This window comes from Onychostruthus taczanowskii, unplaced genomic scaffold (genome assembly GCF_017590055.1).
Source record: "Onychostruthus taczanowskii isolate IOZ18803 unplaced genomic scaffold, ASM1759005v1 scaffold24, whole genome shotgun sequence".
NCBI classification, from domain to species: domain Eukaryota; kingdom Metazoa; phylum Chordata; class Aves; order Passeriformes; family Passeridae; genus Onychostruthus; species Onychostruthus taczanowskii.
In genome coordinates, this window is record NW_024499684.1 from 8,568,622 (window position 1) to 8,592,171 (window position 23,550).

The 23,550-nt window shown below is 64.0% G+C and overlaps 4 protein-coding genes across 6 annotated transcripts; 2 read left to right on the forward strand and 2 right to left on the reverse strand.

The window, feature by feature from the left end:
• Positions 1-1,704: 1,704 nt before the first annotated feature.
• Positions 1,705-6,351, forward strand: CAMK2N2 (calcium/calmodulin dependent protein kinase II inhibitor 2). The gene is made up of 2 exons (XM_041405897.1): positions 1,705-2,433; positions 4,989-6,351. The coding sequence occupies exons 1-2, from the start codon at positions 2,265-2,267 to the stop codon at positions 5,057-5,059; spliced, it is 240 nt and encodes a 79-aa protein (XP_041261831.1). The 5' UTR covers positions 1,705-2,264; the 3' UTR covers positions 5,060-6,351.
• An 898-nt stretch (positions 6,352-7,249) lies between these two features.
• On the reverse strand, positions 7,250-11,458 carry EEF1AKMT4 (EEF1A lysine methyltransferase 4). Its single transcript, XM_041405896.1, is given in 4 exon segments — positions 7,250-7,436; positions 7,439-7,682; positions 10,073-10,356; positions 11,211-11,458. Coding segments are annotated over 4 exon segments (750 nt in total). The 5' UTR covers positions 11,383-11,458; the 3' UTR covers positions 7,250-7,386.
• Positions 11,459-11,465: 7 nt separating this feature from the next.
• On the forward strand, positions 11,466-14,560 carry ALG3 (ALG3 alpha-1,3- mannosyltransferase). 3 transcript variants are annotated; one of them, XM_041405892.1, is made up of 9 exons: positions 11,466-11,648; positions 12,040-12,139; positions 12,226-12,373; positions 12,555-12,715; positions 12,853-12,973; positions 13,237-13,442; positions 13,671-13,747; positions 13,932-14,076; positions 14,179-14,560. In XM_041405892.1, exons 1-9 carry the CDS (start codon positions 11,498-11,500, stop codon positions 14,366-14,368), a joined length of 1,299 nt encoding a protein of 432 aa, XP_041261826.1. In that variant the 5' UTR covers positions 11,466-11,497; the 3' UTR covers positions 14,369-14,560. The 3 variants fall into 3 exon arrangements, with proteins under 3 accessions (XP_041261826.1, XP_041261828.1, XP_041261829.1); XM_041405894.1 differs by lacking the exon at positions 13,671-13,747 and having other exon boundaries at positions 13,927-14,076; XM_041405895.1 differs by lacking the exons at positions 13,671-13,747; positions 13,932-14,076.
• Positions 14,561-14,978: 418 nt separating this feature from the next.
• VWA5B2 (von Willebrand factor A domain containing 5B2) lies at positions 14,979-23,331 on the reverse strand. The gene is made up of 21 exons (XM_041405919.1): positions 23,193-23,331; positions 22,675-22,836; positions 22,145-22,370; positions 21,886-22,040; positions 21,325-21,456; positions 21,087-21,211; positions 20,785-20,961; positions 20,592-20,702; positions 20,264-20,466; positions 19,855-19,969; positions 19,595-19,780; positions 19,343-19,502; positions 18,977-19,266; positions 17,667-17,892; positions 17,239-17,583; positions 16,999-17,136; positions 16,805-16,924; positions 16,483-16,560; positions 16,221-16,290; positions 15,876-15,984; positions 14,979-15,587 (listed from the first exon to the last, which is right to left on the reverse strand). The coding sequence occupies exons 1-21, from the start codon at positions 23,329-23,331 to the stop codon at positions 14,979-14,981; spliced, it is 3,876 nt and encodes a 1,291-aa protein (XP_041261853.1).
• Positions 23,332-23,550: the final 219 nt, after the last annotated feature.

The following is a 23,550-nucleotide window of genomic DNA, read 5'->3' on the forward strand; positions in this document are numbered from 1 at the left end:
TGCCAGGGGATGAGGGGGGTCTCTTATGCACCCCATTGCCAGCCCATGCACATTCATGTCCTTGGTACCTTCCCCTGCTACTCAGGGATGTGTGACAAGCAGCACCCTTGGGGAACCAGAGACTAGAGCTGCCCCAAGGAGATGCAGAGCCCAGAGCCACACCATTGCCCTGTCCCACCCACAGCCCAGCTGTGCTGGCACAAATCCAGCCCTCCTCCTGCCTGGGATGGGCAGCCAGTCCTTCCCACACCCCAAATCCCAGGCAGCCCCACAGAGCTCCCCCCCACCCCACAGCCAAGCCAAGTAGCTCCCCCAGGTGTGAGGCATTGTGCAGATACAGGTATGGGATATGTGGGGCCATTCCCAGGGTGACCCCTTTCCAGCCTCTCCCAGGCAGCCTGCCAGGCTGGGAGCCCTCCTGGAGCGCTGCACCGGTGCCACTCACATCCCACACAGCCCATCTGCTGCTCTTGTCGCTCACCCCCGGCCCCGCGCGTGCCACGCTCTGCCTGTCCCTGCCCACGGGCAGTGGCACGTGGGCTCAGCAACGGGAAAAGCAGGCCACATCTCAGCGTGGGCCTCTTGCCTATTTTCCCAGGCACTTTTCACAGGAGCAGGAGCTTTCACATGAAAAAGTTCAAGCTGGTTCCCCAGCAAAGGATGAATAAATGAATTGCCTTGCCAGGAGAGCAGGTACCACTGCCCCGACCTGGCTCTGGTAGGGGACAGCAGGGACCAATATTCTGCAGATCCAGACACAAAGGTAAAATCATGGCTGAGCCTTCCCAAAATAGAAGAACCTGCCTGCCCTCATGGATCAGCCCAGCTGATGCCCTTCTGCAGCACCTTTCAACAAGACCTTTCAGCGAGACTACGGAGATGCTGGAACAGCAAGATGGACCACAGGGCTATCTGGAAAACACCACTCTCACCCCCTCAAGATATTCCCATCGAGCCGTGGGCTGGCATGAATGAAGTGCCATTTCTATTCAGGGATCTGGCTTTGCTGCAACCCAGGACCCCGACATGGGCAGTGGGAGCTGGATGAGCAGGAACCAGACTGCTCCAAAACAGGACGGTCCTCTCCAACCAGACATAGCCACTGCTGCTGTCACCATCAGTCCAAGATCCAGGGGTCATGGCTGTACCCACAGTTCACTCAAGAAGCACCAACTTTATCCTCAGCTTAAATAGCCCCTCAGCTGCCCCAGGTGACCTGAATGAGGGAGGTCGTGGGTGAGGCTGCTCAGAACCACCAATGCCAATTAATGTAATCACTGTCCTGGCAGTCAACAATGTAGGAGGAAAGATCCAGGGAGGATCTGGGGTAGAAGTGTATAGATACAAATGGGGCTCTGGGGGGACACTGCGATCACCCCTTGCTGTCCCATCGCAGGTCCCCACAGGACACAGCCCTTCCCTTTTTCTACAGAGCCCCCAGGGAAGGGTCAGTGGGACAAGGGGCGTCCCAGGGCACAGTCCCCACGTGGCCACGCTTACAGACTCTGTGGAATCACACCGGTGCACACCTGCATTCCTGCAAAGATACAGAATGGGAGGATGTGTACAAACACATGCACACGTGGGGGCCAAGAGGACTGGCAGGGGTTGAGGCAGGACTGGTGTGGCTGCGAGGGGCAACCCCAGCACTGGATGGGGCTACAAGAGTGGGTGCCTGGATGGGTGTTGGGCAAGGGACACAGGTGAGGGGCTGAGGTAGACCCGGGGTGGGAGCTGGCCGGAATCTGAAGGTTGAGGTTTCTGCTCTGTGGGGTGCTGCGGGACTGGAGCAGGGTGTTGGGGCTCTGTTTGGCATCACCTCTGCATGCCGGGGGAGGGCCCAGCTGTGTCTGCTGGTCCTCAGCTGTCTGACCCGGTGGCACCCGGCTGTGACAAGGGCTCCCCTCTCCACAGGGGCACCCGTGCTTGGGGGCACCCCCGAGTAGAGGCGAGCGCCTCGGAAAGGCTGTGCTGGGGGAGCACTGCGCTCCGGGGCCGGGGCAGGGCCCGGGGCGATGCCGTGGTACGGTCCCCATCCCGAGCGGGCGCTCCCGGGGCACCGGCCGTGGGGGTCCCCCGTCCCTGTCCTGGCCGGGCCGGGCCGGGCCGCGGCGCTCCGGAGCCGCCCCCCGCCGGGGGGGTCCCCGCTCCCCCCGGATGCATGACTTCATCCTTCCGCCCGGGTTTCCTCCCCGCCGCCGCCGCCGCCGCCGCAGACCGGCTCCCGGCTCGGCGCGGCGCGGCTCGGCCCGCTCGGCCCCGCCATGTCGCAGGTGCTGCCCTACGGCGAGGACAAGGTGGGCCGCTACGGCGCCGAGCCCGAGGCGGGGGAGCTGCCCTTCAGCTGCCGCCTGCAGGACACCAACGCCTTCTTCGGGGGCAACCAGGGCAAGCGGCCCCCCAAGCTGGGACAGATCGGCCGCGCCAAGAGAGGTACCGCCGACCCCCGCCTCTGCCCCCCAACCCCGCCTCAGCCCCCGGACCCCCTCATCTGCCCTTCAGCATCCCCGGGTTTGTCCCGGGACCCTCCGATCTGCCCTGCAGCATCCCCGGCATCCCTGGTGCTGACTCCTGCATCCCCGGCACTGCCCCACGGCATCCCCGACACCCCCGGATCTGTCCTTTTATCCCTGGTGCTGACTCCTGCATCCCCGGCTCTGCCCCACGGCACCCTCAGAACCCCCACATCTGTCCTGCAACGTCCCCGGCACTGCCTCCTGCATCCCTGACGCTGCCCCACGGCATCCCCGGGACCCCCGGCTCTGCCCTGGAATCCCCGGCTCTGCCCTGGCACTGCCCCATGGCATCCTCAGAACCCCCACATCTGTCCTGCAACGTCCCCGGCACTGCCTCCTGCATCCCTGACGCTGCCCCACGGCATCCCCGGGACCCCCGGCTCTGCCCTGGAATCCCCGGCTCTGCCCTGCAGTATCCCTGGCTCTGCCCTGCAGCGTCCCCGGATCTGCCCTGCAGCATCCCTGGCACTGCCCCGCGGCATCCCCGGCGCTGGCCCTTGCATCCCCAGCACCTTCCCATAACATCCCCGGGATCCAGGATTCTTGCCCTTGCTTCCCCGGCGTTCCCGGCACTGGGCAGTGCATCCCTGGCACCCCCAATATCGCCTCACGAGATCCCCAGACTCCCGATTCTGCCTTTGTATTCCCACTTCTGCCCTATGGCAATCCCTGTCTCTGCCCTGCAACATCCCCAGCACTGCCCCACTGCATTCCTGCGACTCCCGGCTCTGCCTTGCATCCCCAGCACTGTCCCCTGCCACCCCTGGCACTGCCGCCAGCACCCCCAGAATCTCCATCTCTGCCCTACATCAGCTCCAGCACTGTCCCCCGGCAACCCTGAGACTCCCCAGCTCTGTGACTGACACCCGCCCCCAGAACCACAGGCTCCCCCATCCCCTGCTCCAGACACCACGCTGTTCCCCCAGCGCTGCCTGCAACAGCCCCCGCCTCATGCCGGGACTACCCCTGGGATTACCCTGCAGCATCGCTGGGGCTGCCCCGGGACTGTCCCCCAGCACCTCCAGAGCACCCCTGGGACCCCTCGGGACTGCTCCTCAGCACCCCTGGGACTGCCCCCTTCTCATTCTGGGTAAACAAGCCTTTGCCCGAGCATTACCAGGCACAGCCCTCCCTGAACCTCTCTCCCTTCACATTTCTGCCTGCCGCAGAGACCCCCAGCAGCCTCTGGCCATGCTGCTCAGCAAATCCCCCCCACCACTTTACTGTCCCCCGGGATTCCGTGAGCACAGCTGTGTCCTGCCCCCCCGTACTTCACCTCCTGCTGCAGAGACCCCAGCAGCATCTCCCGTGCTTCCATCAGGACCCAAAGAACTGCCCCAAAGAACTGCCCCCCTCTGCTGCCCGCACCCTGATCTGTCACCATTGATCCTCTCCAATGCCTTGGGGACCCTTAAAAATGGCCCCCCCTTTTCCTGCAGCCCCCATCCCACCTGCTTGGGGGTCCTCCATGGGCAAACAGCCCTCCTTAAGCTGCAGGGATAAGGAGGGAGGGGAGAGTTCCCCCCCAGCTCCAATACACCCCAGCCCCACGGGGGGTGAGCTGCCTGCTCCACTGCCCCCTTTTGCAGTGCTGGAGGCTGGGTCTAGCAGCACCCCCGGGCTGATGGGGGGATGGTTCTCCTTCGGTGGTGTTGGGGGGGGGTCCACCTGCTCTCTCAGTGATTCTGGCGATGGGTTTGGGGGTTCTGGTTAATCCACCCCCAGGAGGGTGATGGGGGGGGATTACTGACCACCCCAGCAGTGATATTGGGGTGGGGGTCTGCCCTCCACCCCCAGTGATGTTGATGGGAGGTCCCTGCCCAGGCGGTCATGGTGTGGGGTAGGGGAAGGTGTGTGTGTGTGCAGCTCCCTGGTGATGCTAACGGGGGTCTGTCAGCCTCCCACCACTGCTGCTGCTGCCGGGGAGGGGGCTGCCCAGTAGGTGATGCTGAGGGGGGGGTTCTCTCTGGAAGGTGACATGACGGGGGGCTCTCCAGCCCCCCATGGTGACGCTGATGGGGGTTCATGCAGCCTGCCATGCTGCTGGGGGGCTGTGCGGCTCCCCCCAGCGATGCCGGTGCCGAGGGTGGGTGTCCTGCGCAGCGGGTGGTGCTGATGGGGGTCTGGCTGCCACCCCCGCCGAGCAGGCGGTGCCCCCCCCGCTGGGTCATTACCCATTCCAGTCCTGTTGCTCTCATCAGCGCCTGCCGCAGAGAGGAGGGGGGGTCCTTCCTGGTCTATTCCTGCCCCCCCTTTCCCTAATCACCCATCCAGAGGCAGCCGGCTGGCTGCAGGGGGGATGCTGCCCCTACCCAAGCCGGGCAGGGGGGTGATCCCCGACCCTTCATCCCGATTGTACCCACCTGAACCCCCTTTGCCCAGCACCTGGGGGGCACACCTGGAGCCTGAAGGGGGTGAGAGGGGCAGAGGCTGTCGCGTCCCCTCGCCCACGCGCCCCCCCTGTCCCCGCAGTGGTGATCGAGGATGACCGGATAGACGAGGTGCTCAAGGGCATGACGGAGAAGTCGCCGCCGGGGGTGTAAGCCGGGACCCGCCGCCAGGACCCGCCGGCCGAGCCCCGCTCCAGCCCGCCGCCCCGCATGCTGGCTGGACCGCCGACGAGGAGGGGGAGGCCATGCCCGCTGCCCCCCCCGGCCCGGGGGGGGGCCCTGCAGCCACCACCACCCCCCCCCGAGCCATGCACTTTACCCCTCCGCCTCCCCCGGGGCCGGGACAAACCGCCGAGCCCCCCACCCTGGGCGAAGACCCCCCTCCCCGGGGAAGGGGTCCGGCCCCCTGCTCCGCGGCGCGTCCCCCCAATCCTCCTTGGCGGAGGGTCCCCGAATTGCGGGCCCACCCGGCCCCATGAGCAGGGGGGGGAGCGCTGCTGTCCAGAGACATTTTTTGCTCCATCGTTTTTTGCATGAGCTTGGTGGCCCGGGCGGCCGGCCCGGGGGCCGAGGGTCAGCCCCACCACTCCGGCACGCTTCTTTTTAAACAGAAACTCCTCATATTTGTATTTTTATATCCGAATCTTTGTTAAAAACGATCTGCTGACGTTGAGATGTCAAAGTAACTGCATCGAGAAAACAAACGAAAACAACCGACCAACCAACAACAACAAAAAAAAAAGGTTCATATTTTTTTCCATAAGAAAAAAAAAGACAAAAAAAGAAGAAAAAAACGAGGGCAAAAATTAAAGGGGGGCGAGAGTGATGGAGGGAGCATGAGGAAAGCCGCAGGAGGAGGGAGGGGAGCAGGGACCCCTGGCCCGACCCCCGCTGGCAGGCAGCAGGAGCACCGGAGGGTTTGGCAGCATCACCGGCCGCTGCAGTTCCTTCCCGGCAGCACCGGGGAGAGCCCACCGGGGCCAGCTGCAGGTGCCAGGGGGGTCCCAGCACTGCCCCTCGCTTGAGGGTGGTGGGGTCGGGGGAGAGTGGGGAGGGCAGGGACCGGCCTGAGTCGTTGTTTTTAATTTTGTACTTTAATTTAATTTTATTTTTTAAGAAGCTTCTCGGGGGGTTCTGATGTGCATGAGAAACTTGTCATCTTTTACAATAACCTACGAGTGGCATTTATGGAGACAACGACGCAAAAAAAAAAAAAAAAAAAAAAAAACCGGGGAAAAAAAAAAAAAAAAAAAAAAAAAAACCATTAAAAAAAAAAAAAAACAAAAAAACCCAAAAAACTGAGGAAAAAAGAAAAAAAAAAAGAAAAAAAAAGATACTTGTGTCATGATGTTCTACGAATGATCCATTGTAAATTTTAATGCCATTTTTCACTGTACTGGTGAACAAAATGCAATGAATAAAATACATTCATGTACCCAGGTGAAGCCGGCAGTCGCCTGCTCCTTTCTGTCCCTTCCTCGTGCCAGCTGCTTTTTGGGGTGTCTGTGGGATGGGGTGGCATGGCCAGGACAGGGGCTGACCCCGGAGCCCTTCTCTGGCTCCTGGTGCAGGGGGAGCCGCTGGCTGACCCACTTACACCTTCTGCCCGAAATAGCAGCCCAGAGCTTGCGCCTCGGTGGTGTCACTGCCAGCCCGCAGGAGGGGTCCCTTCTGCCCACCCCAAAGAGTGCCCAAAGAGCCTCTGGGGACACTGCCAGTGACACCCATGCACCTGCCACAGCAGCACACACACGCAGCCAGTCCCACAGCACGCGGTGGCCCACCTGCCCTGGCACACACGTGTCACCGTGCTGCTGGCCCCAGGCACAGGGGGACACGGGCCAGGCGTGTGCGGCACACCGGGATTGTCATCGCAGGCAGCAGTGGGGATGGATGGGGACAGAGGCAGATGTGCTGCCCTCCTGCCCTGTGGCACCACCTGCCCCATGCTGGCACATTCCGCCTGGACCCCCCGCTACTTGGGGGGGGACAAGGACAAGGACACGGTGCCCTTGCACACCCCCATGGCCAGAGAGGCTGGGGCAGGAGTCCTGGTGCAGGATGGGGTGGGGGGGAGTGGAGCAGTGGCACCCCCAATCCTGCCCCCCATACCCAGTGCCAGCACTCCCATTCTGCCCTCAGCCCGGCCGGCCGTGCCAAGGGGAAGGGATGGGGGACAGGGAGCCACTCCCTGCAAGATGGATGGGTGAAATTAAACCCGATTTGGTTTCATTACTGGCTGCAAAGCCTGGAGTCCTGGCTGCTCTCCAGCTCAGCAAGGAAAGGCCAGGGAGGGGGCACAGAATCACCAGAGCATCCCTGTGCCCCCCGGAGGAGACCAAGTATCCCCCTCTTTCCTCCCATTACCCACATCACTGGGCAGCTTGCAGGGGGATGCAGCGGTTCCCTGTCTCCCTCCTGTGAGGATGGAGCATCTTAAGGCTTTATTGGCTGGGGGGAGGTTGGGAAAGCCCCCTGGCTCACAGCTGGATGGCAAGGAGATAGTCCTCGTCGTCGTCCGGGGGGGCGGGGGCGGGGCGGGGGCTGGGGGCGGCTGGTGCAGCCGGCGCCCCAAGGCCACGTCCCGGGGGTCCAGGGGCTGCCCCTTGCGCATGACGTACACGAAGTAGTGGAAGGCACCGGCGTCCCCGTCCCCACAGGCGGCGTGGCGCAGGGACCAGCCAAAGGCCTCCTGGGCATAGTGGGGCTTGCGGAAGTGGGGCTGGGCGAAGGTGATGGAGATGAAGCAGCCCCCTGGGCGCAGCACCCGGCTCACCTGCGTCAGGAGAAGCCCCAGGGTGGGGTGGGGGAACACAGTGAGGTTCACTGCTTTGGCTCCCTTCCCAGGGATCCCTTCAGCATCTGCCAAAGACCCCTCCCAGCCTTTCCCGTCACGCCCCCAAATCTCTTGTCCTAACCTTGATCCCCCAGGAGACAGCCCGGGTCTGATCTGTCCCCAGACCACGCACAGGGTGGGGCAATCAGGAACAGGGGTCCCCATGCTCCATCTCTCCCTGCACCCCAAAAGTCTTCACTCCCACCCACAGCAGACAGCATAGAGACCCAACCCTGGCATGGGAAAAGCTTCACCCTTTCGAGCACAGGGCCCCCCCAGGCACAGCAGGGGACACCCATCCCACCCACCCCTCCCCAGACCACCCAGTACTACCACCAACACCCAGAATCAGAGGGGGATGTGGGGGGTGGGAAAGGACTCAACCCTTTTAATCACCATTTTCTCCCTGCTGGAATTAAGCCCCGCTAACAGGATGGAAAAGAACATCAATTTTCCTGCTTGGCTTTATCCAATGTCAAAAGGCTTTTACGGCCAGCGCCCGCGTGCTCAGCATGCAAAGGCAGTGCCCGGGGCGGGCGGGCGTCCAGCCCCCTCCCCGGCACCCTGCCCCAGGCGGGGACACCCCCAGACCCCCCCGGCAAGGGCAGAGAGTCACCGCTGCAGGGGACAGGGCTGCAGGCCAAGTGGGGGGTTTCCCGAGCTCTGGTTTAATCCTGCTGGGAAGCTCCAGCTGGGGAGCTCTGGCTGGGGCCAGTGGAGGGGACAGGCAGCCTGCGTGTCCTCCCCTGCTGCGGCGGTGGCTTTTGAACCAAACCCTACCGGTTTTGGCCAGGAAAAGGTGAAGGCAGGTCCCTACATCCCTCTCTGGGCACCCGGCTCAGTATCCCTCCTGCTACGTGTTTGAAAATCTGCCCTGGGAAGACCCCACAGCTTCCCAAGCTATGGGCGGGGAGGGGGTCCCCGGAGGTGGGGGCAGGCAGGGATCTCCGGCTGGAACTGAGCGAGGCATCCCGCATGTCCACATCCCATCCCTCGTTAATAGAGCAATAATGGCCGTTGCTTGGAGACGAGCGCAGGAAACCTTCCCATCAGGAAACCTTCCCATCCGTCAGCGGGAGCAGGGGGGCTGAGGGGGCTGCTTCCCGCTCCCGCCACACCCGCTGTCCCCAGCTCGCTGGGACAGGGTGTCCCTGGGGTGTCCCCACAGGCAGGGTGGATTTTCAGGTCCTTACATGCCCCCCAGGAGAGGAAGACAGAGGCTGTGAACCCCCCAGTGAAGGGGGATGAGGGTGGGGAGGGAGGTACCACGGACAGACCCCTCTGAAGGGACTTCCAAAGCAGGGAGCAAGTGGGAACACCCAGCGAATCCCCCTGGGGATGAGGACAGCAGGGACCAGCTGCGGGTGGAAGCGATGCTGGGGGAGGGCAGGGATTGAGCAGAGGATTAAAAAGGGAAAAAAAAAAGGGAAAATTAAATCCCTGCCGTTTGGCAAAATGACAAGGACAGGCAGCAGCGCTGGCAAGGAGGGCAGGGCACGGATAGCGAGCACAGCCCCACTGCCCTGCTGGGGGTTGCACTCCCTCTCAGGTTCAGCCAGGCAAGAGAGGATTGGGAGGGCTGTCAACAGCCATGAGCACCCTTCCAGCACCCTGCAACCCCAGGGTGCCAGGGAGGTGCAGCAATTAATTATCCTGGCAGTTATTCCCGCAGGGTGGGAGAGGCTGCCAGGGCCCGCACCCCCGCGCCGGGACAGGTTCAATCCGGTCCTGCCGCCAATTAACAGGGCCCCGAGGCATCACCCGTCCCCGTGGCAACACCATGGCCCTGTCGATGCTGATGGGAGTTGCCATGGCAACACCAGACCAGATGATGGGGACCCCGGCTAAGGCGATCGAAGCTGGGGCGGGGGGGCCAGAGCTCTCACAGCCCCACGGTCATCACCTTGCCCTGGGCAGGCAGGGCCACCTCGGTGTGTCCCCCTAGGTCCCCTGCAGCCACCCACACCAGGATGGGGCTCATTTTTCTGGCCAACTCTTCGTATTTAGCATGCAAATAAAGAGAGGGGTCATCCACTCCCCCAGCAGGACCCAGGGACACATCCTGCTCCATCCACCTCTCTGGGTGGGCTGCAGGAGGGGGCAGTCTCCCACCCCCAGGAGTGCTGGGAGCTCCCCAGGTACCCCCCTGCAACACAGCTGAGGGGCAGCACCGGCTGGGAGGACAGAAACACCGGCTGGGAGGACAGAAACACTGGCTGGGGCACCCACAGGGAAGCAGGGTGGAGAGGAGGCACTCAGCACCTTCCCCCACCCCAAACGGGGACGGGGTCCACCCTCTGCCCCCCTGCTCGGGCCCCCCCACCCCGTACCTCTGCCAGCACGCGGCGCATCGCAGCGGCTGCCTGGGGCGAGACGTGCCAGGGGTCGGTTTCCTCCACCAGGAGCACGTCGAGGGTGCCCTTCTCCAGCACCACGTCGAAGGAGGCGTCGGGGAAGGCGAGGGCGCGGATGTCCATGACGGCCCAGCGCAGGCCGGGGCAGCGGGCGTGGCGGGCGCGCATGGCCGCGATGCAGGCGGGCGAGAAGTCGATGCTGGTGACGTCGGTGTAGCCCAGCTCGTGCAGGTCGTGGCTCAGGGCGCTGTTGCCGCAGCCTGTGTGGGGCACAGCTCACACAGGGCTCGGGGTGCCCGGCGGGGTGCTGGCACCCCTGCTCTGTTCCCGTGGTCCAGGGGAGGGTGCGGGTGGGCTGGGGCTGCTGGAGAGGGGCACGTCATGGCTTCGACGCCAGTTAATGAGCGTTGGGCTAGTCACTAATTGCCCCTGTCCTGCCAGGTGGGTGCTTTGGGCTCCTGTCCCGGGGCAGCGCTGCACACCCGATCCCCTCACCTTGGGGTGGGAGGCGTGGGGAGGCTGGAGGCGGGAAAGAGGCAGGGGGCACCCCCAGTTTTCCCTCCCGCAGTGCTGGGGGGCAGGAGCCGGCCGTGGTCCCAAGAGCCTGCTGGATAACTCCAGTGGGAAATTAGGGAACTTCGGCGGGGGGCTTAACAGGGTGCGATGGCGAAAGGGATGGAAGAACTGGTGTCTCAACAGGACACGGGGGGACACGGGCAGTGTCCCGCCACCAAGCCGTCCCCTCGGAGCCGCTCCACCGGGGCTCGGCCGCTCACCGGGGGGGCCGAGGGTGATCTCGGGGAGGGGGGCGGATTTGGGGGCTATTAAGCGCAGCTGGCAGCGGCTGATCCGCTAACAGGATCGGTGATTACACCCGCTTAATCCCGCCGGCGGATCAGACCGCAGGTGGCATTACGGGGCGGCTATACCCGCCCCGCTGCCCGCCAGCACCCCCGGCACTGCGGCCACGCCGCCGGGCCGGGCTGGGCGCAGCTCCCGGTACCGGCCCGGTGCCACACCGCCCCCTGGCGGCTAGCGCCAGCGCATCCACCGGCGGGACCCCGAGCCCCGCCCGCCCGCCCTCCACCGGGCTCGCCGGGCACGGGGCACGTACCGAGGACGAGGATGCGGTCACCGGGACGCAGTTCGGGCTCCAGCTGCGGGAGGAACCGGGAGAGCCCCCCCAGCCACTCGCGGGTCTCGGCGCCCTCCCGCCGGTACAGCGTGTCCCAGAACCGGCGCCGCCCGTACCGGGGGGGGGCGGCGGGCGCGCGCCGCCGCTCCATGCGCGGGAGCGGGGCGGGAGCACCGGGCGCCACGTGCCGCCCGCGCCCCCACGTGCGGCTTCCGGGCCGGGCCGGTGCGCCGCGCTAAGCGCTCCGGGCGGAAACACGGAGCGGAATGGCGGCGGGGCGGGGGGCGGCGGCGCTGCGGCGGGCATGGCGGGAGCGGCGGGCGGCGCTGCTGGAGCCCCGCTACACCCCGCTGGTGGCCGCCTGCCTCTGCCTGGCCGAGGGCGGCGTCAACCTCTGGGTCATCCGCAGGGTCCCCTGTGAGTGCCGGGGCCCGGCCCGGCCCGGCGCTGCCTTGGGCTAACCGCGGGGATGGCGGGGCCGGTCCAGGACGGCTCGTCCCCGGGGTGGGAGGTGATGGCGGGGCTTGTCCCGGGGCAGCGCGGGGGGCGGGGATGCCGCGGGCACGGGGACAGCCCTGCCCCGGCCCCTCGCGTGGCAGCATCCCCGGGAGGGGGACCGGGCCGGGAGGCGGCCAGGGATGGGGCCGAGGAGGGACGCGGGGCTGGGCTGGGGCTCCTGGACGCGGCCGGCAGGGGAAGAGCCCGAGCTGACAGCCTGGCAGGGCGGCACAGGGTCGGGCTGGCGGGTGTGGAGGTGGGTCAGCCCCCGCAGTGCCCTCCGGGCCCCCCTGACGCCGCCGTCCCGCAGACACCGAGATCGACTGGAAGGCCTACATGCAGGAGGTGGAGGGCTTCGCCAACGGCACCCTCGACTACGCCCAGCTGCGGGGTGACACCGGGCCGCTGGTGTGAGTGACAGCGACACCCAGCCCTCCGTGACCAGCGGCTCCCGGGGGGCCGCGGGGCCCGGCCCCTCACTGCCGTCTCCCCACAGCTACCCCGCCGGCTTCGTTTACATCTTCCTGGGGCTGTACCATGCCACGGGCCGCGGCTCCGACATCCGCCTGGCACAGTACCTCTTCGCCGGCCTCTACCTCCTCAACCTGCTCCTCGTCTTCCGCATCTACTGCCGAACCAACAAGGTACCCTGAGGCCAGGGCTCCTGCCGGCCTCCTCAGGACCTTCCCTGGGGAGGGCTCTGCTGAGCCCTCACCCTGGCGGAACGGTCCCAGGCTCAGGGCTGGGGTGTGGAGGAGCTCAAGCAGCAGCAGGGAGTCCAGGACAGGCTGCTGCTGACCCTCTTGTGTTTCTGTCCCCTGCAAGGTCCCTCCGTATGTTTTCTTCTTCATGTGCTGCGCCTCATACCGCATCCACTCCATCTTTGTGCTGCGGCTCTTTAATGACCCTGTGGCCATGGCCATCCTCTTCCTCGCCATCAACCTCTTCCTGGAGGAGCGCTGGTCCTGGGGCTGCCTGCTCTTCAGGTGAGGGGCTGGGAGCTGCTCTCCATGGGCTGCTGGGTGCGTGAGCCAGCTCAGTCCCAGGAGGAGGCTGCGCTCGGCTCAGGGGCTGCTTGGGCTCCCGTGTGGGCTCCGCAGTGGTAATGCAGCTTCCTGCTCAGCCTGGCTGTGTCCGTGAAGATGAACGTCCTGCTCTTCGCCCCTGGACTCCTCTTTCTCCTCCTGCAGCGGTTTGGTCTCCTGGGCTGTATCCCCAAGCTCTGCATCTGTGCCCTGCTCCAGGTGGGTCCCTGTTTGCACCAGTGCAGGAGCGGGGAATAGTGGGCTGCCTTGCCAGGCTGCAGAGCCGTGGGTGCAAACAGTGGTACCAGCGTCTGTGGCCTCTCACAGCAAGCTGGGTGTTGATAAATAGTCTAACTCTTGTGACTCTCATCTTGGGCTGACTGTCCCTGTCACCACGCATGGCACTGGGCTTCTCAGGAGGTAGCTGGGGTAACAGTGACCTGGTGTAGGGCTCTGTGATGGTGCTGCTGTGTCCCTGGCAGGTGGTTCTGGGCCTGCCCTTCCTGCTGGTGAACCCTGTGGGGTACCTGACCCGCTCCTTTGACCTGGGCCGCCAGTTCCAGTTTAAATGGACGGTGAACTGGCGCTTCCTCCCCGAAGAGGTTTTCCAGAATCGAGTCTTCCATGCTGCTCTGCTCCTGGCTCACCTGGCAGGCCTGGGGCTCTTTGCACTGCACCGGTGGCACAGGTGAGATCTGGGATTCCCCACAGGTGTTGATCCCTGCCAATCCCATGTGCAGGATACAAATCCATGACTGCCTGCAGTGCTGCAGTCCTGGGATCGCAGGTGTGAGTTGGAGGGCAGTTACTGTTCTATTTTGGGGAATTTAAGGCCCAGGCATTGTGGCTCACAGGGGAACACTGGGGTGGGAGAGACTTTCAGCAGCTGAGATCAATGTTTGTTCTTCCCTCTCAGTTCTAAAGAGAACATTCTGACTCTGTTGAAGGATCCTGCCAAAAGGAAACCCGCATCTCCTCGCTTGACTGTGAACAATATCCTTTGGCAGGGTGGGCAGCAAGGAGAGAGGGAGAAGGCAGGGCAGGGAGAAACCTGGTTGGGTCCCAGATCATGCAGTGCTGCTGTACCAGCCTGCCCTGGAGAAAGGAGCTATGCTGGGGAGTTGTTGTGGGACCACACCTCCAGCCTCCTGTGTTTGCCCCCTTAATGCCAGTGCATGGATTGTCTTCATCCTCTTCTCCTCCAACTTCCTGGGTGTCTGCTGCAGCCGCTCCCTGCACTACCAGTTCTACGTCTGGTATTTCCACACTCTGCCCTACTTACTCTGGTGCACCCCGACCACCAAGCTCGCCCACATGCCCAAGTACGTGCTGGCAGGGAGGGGGAGCACCCATCTGCTGGGGGTCTGGGGGTGAGGATGGCTGGTGTGTCCCCCAGGCTGACCCCCAGCTTTCCCCCTGCACAGGGTGCTGCTGCTGGGCGTGATCGAGCTCTGCTGGAACACCTACCCCTCCACAGTCTGCAGCTCCCTCTCCCTGCACGTCTGCCATGGACTCATCCTGCTCCAGCTCTGGTACGGCACGGCCCCCACGCCAGTGTCACACACCCCTCCACAGAGCAGGAAATCCACAGCCGTGTCCAAGAAAGCCCAATGAGAGTGGGGATGGCTGGCCAGTGGGAACTGGCTTCTGGAACTGCCCCATCTGCCTGCTCTTTTCCCACTTGACTCCCAGGCTGCCCACAGCAATCCCAAGAGGGCCATGAGCCCTGGAACTGTGCAAAGGGGGCAGGTGTGGGGACTCCCAAAAGGCAGAACTTCCCAAATAAAGGGGGCTTTGTGTGCCCTTCCCAAAAATCCTTGTCCTGTGATGATGTCAGAACAGCTGTCTCTGGACTTGCCCCACCTGAGGGAAGGCAGAGCATCTTCTAGAGCCATGAGCACTCTTACTTCCCAGCTGTGGGAACAGGGTGCCCAGGGCTAGGCAGCAGCCTCTGGGGTGAGGTTAGAAGAGAGGAGTTGCAAAACTGCTTTGCCTCAAGGTTTCACTTGCTTTGATGGAACCCAGGAGTCCCTCCAGTACAGCTTTTCCTATTCCCCTGCCTGCTCCCTCCCACCAGAGACGGCTGGGAAGGGGGTGACCCCCTCCTAGGAGTCTGGTGAGTCCTGGCATGGCCTGAGTGGAGCCAGCAGCTCTCTGCTGATAACAGAGACACCAGTGCAGGTGGCTTGGAGCCAGGTGTCTTTATTGGCCCCTTGGGCGGCCGTCAGACGTTGTTGGGGTTGTAGCACAGCATGTTCAGCGTGATGTTCTCGTCCCAGTGACGCAGCAGCAGGAACAAGTGCCTGGCTGCCCCTTTGAGGCAGCCCACGTCCACCCCCTCGGGCAGGCGCTGTGCCTGCAGCCACGCGTCCGCCTTGGCTGCCACCAGCTCCCACTCCTCAAAGAACCCAGCGCAGCGATGCTCCAGCCACGCCAAGGCCACCGCCGTGGCCCAGCTGGCACTCTCCAGATCCTCTGGCCCCGTGTCCTGACAGCTCACGCCGGCCTCAGAGGGGGCAGCCGAGTGGGGCCCGGTGTCGGACTCGGAGCCGTGCCCGCTGTCCGCCTGCGCCCACGCGGCTGCGCTGGGCACCTCGGAGCAAGTGCTGCGGGATGGGGGCGAGCTGGGCTGCGGGGCTGTGATGGGCTCCTCGCCCTCCTCAGCCCCGGGTCCTGCCTCAGGCATGCTCCTGGCTCCTGGGGACACGGGGCTGAGGCTGGCACGGTGGGAGGCGTAGGGGGAGGCGCGGCGCAGGCGGTCCAGGGGGATCTGCACCACTTCAGAGAAGCTCTCGGTGAGCTGGAACGGCCCCCGGGCTTGCTGCAGCTGCACCTGCAAGGAGGGGACACAGATGAGTGTGGGGGGCAGGCAGGGGTGCAGACCCACCGCAGCACCAAACACTGGGGGCTGCAGGAGTGTCCCTGGGGCACAGGGACAGTCTAATGCCCCCCAAAAAGCCAGCCAGAGACATTTAAGGATGCAGCAGGGCTGAGCAGGCACCTACTGGGAGCATCTTCCGCTGCTCATGCTGCTGGGCACGACCTGGGTGGCCCAGCTGGCACCCAGCAGGGCAGGTCCCCCTGCTGGGATGGGGACAGGGGACAGGGAGCAGGTCCTTACCAGCGGGAGGTAGTCATGGCTGGCGTGGTTGCTGGAGCGCTCGCTTTCTGGGCTGAGGCACTGCGGGCGCAGCACCAGGCTGGGACCCCTGCGCCTGCTCAGGCTAAACCTGCGGGGTCACAGGCAACATAACAGGATTGGGGGGAATTCCTGAAAGGCAGCTGGACACCAGACTGCTGCAGGGAAGGGGCTGGAGTGCCAAACCACCCCCCCAACCCCGCCACTTATGCTGCAGGAGCTGGCACAGGACAAGGGACCAGCAGCTCCCCAAAAGTGGCACTGTCCCCCTCTCCCCACAACATGCCATTTTTTGGTCCCTTACATCCCCCCATCCCACAGTGTCACCTGGAGCCTGCAATGCTCTCTGTGGATTTCTGGGAGCCCATGGAGGTGGTGGAGGGGCTGGATGGAGGCCCTGCAAGGGGGAAGAGTTAAGCACAGTGGGAACATGATGCACCCAGAGGTGTCTCCCACTGCTGGGAGGGCAGCTCAGCCCACGTGTCCAGGGCACTGAGGGCACAGTGGATGCTCCAGCTGTGGCAGGACATCGAGGGTACCCCATCTCCCACCCTCATGCAGCCCTCAGCCCCCTCCAGCCTGAACACACCGTTTGAGTAGTTCTGCTTTTCCCAGCCAAAGGTAGGGGAGGAGATGCTGCCTGGAGACCTGGCGATCCCATCTCGCTCTGCAAAAGAGCAAATCTTGTGGGGCCCCGGGCTCCAGGGACCCTCAGGGCTCACAGCTGCTCTCAGGGGCTGCTGTGCTGTCCTCCCACACCCCCCTCCCCAGTATAGGGCAGATGCCTCTTTCCAGATGCCCACAGCACCCTAGGCAGGACCAGCCCCACACAGCCACCAGCTGAGCGTCTCCAGAGACCCCAGTGCAGATCCCTGGGGAGCAGAAGTTGACATAAAGGTCTGACTCAGTACCTGCAGTGCCAGGGGCCTCATCCTGCTCCTCTACACCCTGGTGCTGCCCCTGACCCGCTGAGGAGCTCCGGTGGTGCCAGTTCCCTGCTGCAGCAGCTCGTGTCCGGCTGCCTGAGCCAGCTGCAAGGGATGATGCCACCTCAACCCTGTCCCCTTGCTGCCCCCTCTCCCTCCCACCATGGCCTTGTCCGTACCTATGCCCCACACCTCGGGGGCTGCGGGCAGGGCTGCCTGCGTGGCACCGTCCACGGGCACCAGGCGGGTGTAGAGGGAAGGCACGTTGCAGGCTTTGCTGGTTTGCACGGCTTTCAGGCGGAACCGGCGGGCAAAACCTGCCCGGAGCAACGCGGTTAGAGCGGGGGATGCCGGAGCCGCACCGGGGAGACGCCCCAGCACCCACCCTGCTCCAGCACCCACCCTGCTCCAGCACCCACCCTGCTCCAGCTTGGCTTCCCGCTGTGCCACGCTCTCGTTGTCCCGGACCACGGAGCGCGCTGCCAGGCGATGCAGGGGCTTGTCCCAGGCTTTGGCCACTCTCCGCGGCTGGTCCTCCCTGCCCGGCCCCTCCCAGGGCTGCAGCAGTGACTCCAGCGAGGCTGTCACTTCCCAGGACACGGGCTTGCCGGCTCGCAGCGCGTGGATCACCACCTGGCAGCGCAGGGGCACGCTGGCATCACCCAGGCTGGGTTGCCCTGGCTCGGGCGCTGGCGAGGCACTGAAGAGGTAGGAGGGCTCCACCAGCATGTCCCAGTCCAGGTGGGTGGGCGAGAGGAGGTTATCTGGGCAAGGGCAAAGGCTGGGCTCAGCAAGGCGGGGGCACCTGGCTCCCCCCACCGCCCTTGTCCCCAGAGCCAGCACACACTTGACTCCACTGCACCGGGCTGCATTTGCCGTGGCTGGGGTCCCAGCTCATCCAGCCGCCCCTCCAGGGACTGGTTCCTCTTCTGCGACACCTTTTCCAGGGCCTGGCAGAGCCGATGGGCATCCAGCTCCCCGTGGGGCGTGGAGAAGCTGCGCCCAGCCAGGGCAGCCCGTGCCAGCACCTTCTTCTGCCGCGCCAGCTCCTCCGTGCTCAGGGCCACTGTCACCTGCGGTGGGGACAAGGCTGTGGGCAAGCCCAGCATGGAGCCTGGATTGCCCTGAGCTGCCATGGGGCTCCTGCTCCTCTCCTGCTGCTGGCTGGAGCCTCGGCTGTCGTCAGCCCCAGTGCTCTGCAGGCTGGCACCAGCTGCTTCCCAGGGATGCTGCCTTGGCACCACAGACATGGGAAGCACCCACACAAGAGTTTGCAAACATCCCTGGGGACTGACTCAGGCTGATGCTGGAGTTGCCAGGGATTTGTGTGTGTGCAGAAGTGAGGCTAACTAGGATACTCGGGCTGGATGATGTTACAATGGGATGCATTCCCCAGTGCAGAGTGGTGTCCCTGCATTGAGATTCTTCCCCTAAAAGCCACGTCAGGGCAGTGGCACCCATGCTACCTCTCACCCCAGCAGCAGGGAGTTGGGAGGATCATTTACTCTGCAGGGAAATCACTTACGCTTGACATTTCAGCAGCAAAGGGCACCAGCTGTGCTGCTGTGTGACAGGAGTGGGTTACCTAAGCCATGCCACTGGGAAGGAGCGTGTCCTGGTGCTGGGTGACAGCTGGCCTCACCAAGCTTGGGGCCGTCATCACCGGGGCAGCTGCCTTTCCCCACCCCAGCGACCCAGCTGGGTTTTAAACCCAGGTATGAAGCAGTAAGGATGTGACCCATTGCTAATGAAATGTCTGGCAGTGTTGGCTGAGGGCTGCAGTAGCCAGGCTGAAGCCCAGCCAGCCAGCCTTTCTTCTCTGGCTCAACAGATTTGTTACGTGATGTCAGCCCAGCTATTTTCATTTGGTTTCTGCAGCTTTAAGGCGTCACTGAGCTGGCTCAGTGGTCTGTTTGACACTCAGCTGACTGCTGGCTAGGGATGCTAAGGTCCCCAGCTGTCCCACCTCAGTAGGGCAAAATTACCCAGGAACATCCTCGTGGCATCCATTGCTTATTCTTGCTTAAAATTCAGGCTACAGCACTCTGTTTCCCAGCCCAGTGGGCAGATGCCTGGGCACAACGGGGCAGCGAGGCTCCAGCTAAGCCATGAACAACCCCCACTCCATGAGCCCCTGCATCCCACTGGCATCCTTACCTTGGTGCCAGCTGGGGCAGAGGGCAGCGGGGCAGATTTGGTGGAGGACTCGCAGAGGGACAGGCTCTTCTGGCCCTGCTGGGAGGTGACATCAGCACCAGGGGCCGAGGAGCCACCCTCGGGGGCCACATCCCGGGAGCCCGTGGACTCGCTGCTGGTGGAGCTGCGGGAGAGCAGCCCCTGGCTGCGGTCAGTGCTGACAGAGCAGTGTGTCAGGACATACTGCTCCTGGATGTAGGAGGGCTGGTAAATCCGCTTCCAGATGTCTCCCCCAGAAACAGGATCAATACCTGCCCGGTGAGCACACACCCTGTTAGCCCATGGCTCCCATGACTGCCCCCTGCCCCAGCTCTGGACCCCACTCACTCCGCTCTGACACCTCTGTACTTCCAGAAAAAATGTCCAGGGAGGCATCCCCAGTTCCTGGGTTGCTCTGGCGTGGCTGATGGCTCTCCCCAGGACTGAGCACTTCCTGCTGGGAGAGAAAGGCTGAACCCCGGGAGCTCTGGCGAGCCCCATCCTGGCCCTAGGAGAGAGAGGACAGCACCATCAGCCCCAGCTGGGGGAGCAGCCGCAGCACAGGGACCATGCCACCCCCCAGGCCAGCGCCAGCCGTACCAGTGGGCGCCTGTCCCCGAAGCAGGCGATGCTGTAGAGGACGCAGTAGCTGACGAGGCAGTCACCGGGGTAGAGGGCCGGGAGCTCGGTGGGCGAGAGCAGAGCCTCCATGCTGTCGGGGACGTACCAGTCGATGGTGATGTCGCTGATGGCTGGCTCGATCGCCTTCTTCAAGGACTTGATCAGCTGGGGTGGGGGGTGGGGACAGTGTCACACACGGCGGTGCCCCCGTGCCCCCCCTGCCCCTGCCTGGGTCTTACCTTGGGCTGCAGCCTCTCGGCCGGACTCAGGAACTCGGCACGGCCCCGGCTCACCTTGGCCATGGCCTTCAGCAGCCGCCGGCACGCCCGCGGGCCCATGCCAAAGCTGAAGCACCTGCGGGAGAGCCAGGGGATGGAAAGCCACGGCTGGGCTGGGGCCGGGGCTGGCAAAGCCAGCGGTGAGCCCTTCAGCAGGCATGGGCAGGGGGATCTGACAGCCAGAGTGCTGCCCTGGCTCTGTGTTGTGTTGGGGCACCCCAGGAAGAGCCGAGGGCTGAGGGATGCGAAGGGGGAAGCAGCACACCCTTGGCGCAGGCACAGTAAGATTTGAGGCTGCACAAGGAGAAATCAGTGGGAACAGCGCGGGGGATTTAGGGAACACCGAGACCTGCCGGTGCCGGTGCCGTACCTGACGGTGCTGGCCTGCCTGCGCACCAGCCGCAGGATCCTGCTGGCGTTGCCCGCTGCTGCTCCGGTGAAGAGGAACAGCTGGCGAGGGTAGCCGTGGTGGAGGGGCTGTGCCAGCGCCCAGCCCAGGGCTGCCAGCAGGTTGGTGCCACCAGGGTCTGCCCGCAGTCCGCCGAGGTGCTCGCAGGCACGCCGCAACGTCTCCTGCCGGCACAAAGAGCCGGCCTTGCAGCGGTCCCCTGCCTCACCAGCCCCCACCCCAAGCCAAGGAGCTGGGAGAAGGACAAAGAGGGGTCGGTGGATCCCCAGGATTTGCCTGTGGTACTCACGTTGCTGCAGAGGCGACTGGATGGGAAGAGCGGCTTGATGTCGGCGCCGAAGCTGGCGAGGTTGAGCAGTGTTCCTGACGGGAGGCTCTTCAGGGCCACCAGCAAAGCCTCCTGAGGTGACAGCAGGGACCAGGGACAGCTGCTAAGGACTGGCCACGCAGGGAGCACCCCTGAACCCATGGCCATGCCTCACCTTGACCTTGTCAAGGTCAGGGCCGCTGATGGAGTCGCTGCGGTCGACGAGGAAGAGGAGCTCGCGGGTGACGCTCTGCAGGTCCCCGGGGACGCCCTCCACAGCCGGGCAGAAGTTCAGCATCAGCACGGGGTTGGGGAAGATGTCTTTGTGGAAACGCTTCTGCACGAAAGCCACCTGCGAGCCAGGCAGGGCAGAGCTTTCTCACACCCTCCGGGCCACAGCAAGGTCTGCCTCACCCACATCCCACCACCTCCCCTTCCCTCCTCCTGGCTGGGGCAGCAGAAGCTCTGCCCTCTCACCTGTCTCTCGCCACTGCTGTCCTTCCTGGCAATCCTCACGTAATCCCGGCGGCTCCGGATGTGCGCCTCGTACTCGGGGTATGTCATGGTGCCATCCTCAATCACCAGGTGGGGGCTGTGGGGCTCTGGGGGGCACAGGAGAGTTTTGAGCTACGCTGTGCTGCAAGGGGCTGGGGGATGCTCTGGATGTTTCTGGGGTGATGCCTCAAACCCTCCAAGGGGTTCCATCTTCTCTCACCACAAGGGTAGAGGATGATCTCCAGGTCCCTGTCATAGCGGTGGGGCTCGGCTAGGGTGACACAGGTGGTGGTGGCAGAATTGGCCCAGGGGTCGGCATCAGCTCTCAGGGCATGTGAGGGGCTCTCCAGCCCTGCAAAGAAGGGAAGGCAGCAGGTCAGTTCCCCACAAACCCCCTCCTCAGCCCCCCACCCAGCAGGCCCCACAGCAGCGGCTTGTTCCTGACAGAGCTAATGGGATTGACTGGGCCAGCAGCAAAGAACACATCCCCACCAAGCAACCTCGCTCCCCTCCTCACCCACCCTCTCCCCAGTGCATCACATCTCCCCAGGGAAGGAGGCTGCTGACCTAGAGCTGCCCAAAGGCACCGGCAGGGTGACTTTGAGGGACCCCAGCCTCAGGGATGGAATGGGAAAAGGGATTCTTCACCTGGAGGGAGGGCAAGAGGATGCCCAGGAACAGGCCCTCACATCCTCCTAGAAGGGAGGGACCAGGGAACATCACCCACATTTTGAGGAGGTTTTACACAACCAGCTGATAACACCCACGCCACACCCCCTACCTGCCAGCAAGCAGGGGCCCTTCACCAGCAGCTCGAAGGCAAACTCGTAAGGAAAAGGGTTGTAGGGTCGTCCCCGAAAGACATCCACGCTGTCCACAGGCACCACAGTGGGTGACTGGCTCCGGGCACCTGGCCCCCCAAAACAGCTTGTGGGGCTGCAAGGGGAGAGGGGGTGATGGCTCCTGCCCCCCGGCCTGCTGGCCCAGCATTGGCATCGCCCCCCTGGGATGGCAGAGACTGAGGAAGCCATGAAAATCACCATAGGGCCAACCTGTCGTCACACAAGCTTGCCGGCTCGCTCTCGGGGTCGGCGGGGACGTGGGGTGTGAGGACGGGGGGCAGGAGGAGGCGCAGGGCCCCGTCTGGCAGCGTGGGCAGCTCCTGCACTGTGCTCAGGGTGACAGCCAGGCTCTCCGATGGGCACAGCGTGCCGGTGACAATGATGAAGGTGGAGCGCTCCACGTCCTCATCCAAGACAAGGTGGCCTGGGCAGGAGAGGGAGGAGGGATGGGGGAGGTCAGTGAGGCTTGTGGAGGAGGTCATTAGTGGCCCTAATTGCTCCCAAAGGTGACAGCAGAGCACAGGTGTCACGAAGGCTGTGCCCATGATGGCAGAGCCCCAGAAGAAGTGCAGGGAGGGGAAAGGAGACGTTGAGATCTCCAGCCCCAGAGACCCCCCCAGGCACTGGCAGGGGCTCTCAGCCCCTCGTATTCCCCCACACTTCCCCCTGCCCGTTCTGAGCCTCCTGGCAGGAGCAGCCAAGAGCAGCACCCACGGCAGGGCACTTACCGCTGGCACAGCGGCGCAGCCGCCCGGGGCTGGGGCTGCACTGGAGGCAGCAGTCCTGCACCCGGTGCCGGTTCTGGAGCTGGAACGTCACCCGCCGGCTGCCCACTGCTGCCTCAAAGCCCGCCACCACCTCCGACTCCTCCAGCGGGTAGATGAAGATGCCTGCAGGCAGAGAGAGCCCCGAGGCAGATGCCGGCACGGCCATCGCTGCACGAACAGCCCATGGGAGCCCCGCTGAGAACCTGACTCACAGCATGCCAGTGAGACACAGGAGCGACCCAGAGCGAGGATGAAACCCTCCTCTTCCTCTGTGATGGCAATCTGTTTGCTCAGTGTCACTCTCCTCCTGCCCACAGCGTGTGACAGCGGCCCCACCTCTGCTGGCCTCTGTCTTTGCTCCCCAGACTGAGCAAGGTTTGGGGGTCGGGACACAGATGGGCTGGAGACAGGACGCTCTCCAGCACAGGGGCTTTCAGGGGGCCGTGCAGTCCCTGCCACACCTGACAGCCCTCCCTTACCTTCCACAGGCTCCTTGTGGGGGTTGGTGTACGTGAGGTGAGCCGTGATGCTCAGGGAGTACCCGTTGGCACAAGCCTTCACCATGGAGCTCTTCAGGGGCAGAGCCTCCCAGGACAAGAGGGCATAGAGGCCTGGCATGGTCCCTCAGTGGGCAGCTGTGAGCAGAGGGAGGGAAGGCACTGGATGCCCAGGGACAGGATCTGCTGGAAGGGGCTTCTGCCCACAAGCCATTTACACCTGCCCAGCCTGCAAGAAGGAGCAGGTCTCCAGCCCTCCCACATCCCAGGCTGCTCTTCAGCATGCACAGAACATATGGATCTGGACTCAGGTCTCTCCTTGGACCCCAGCCCACCTGCA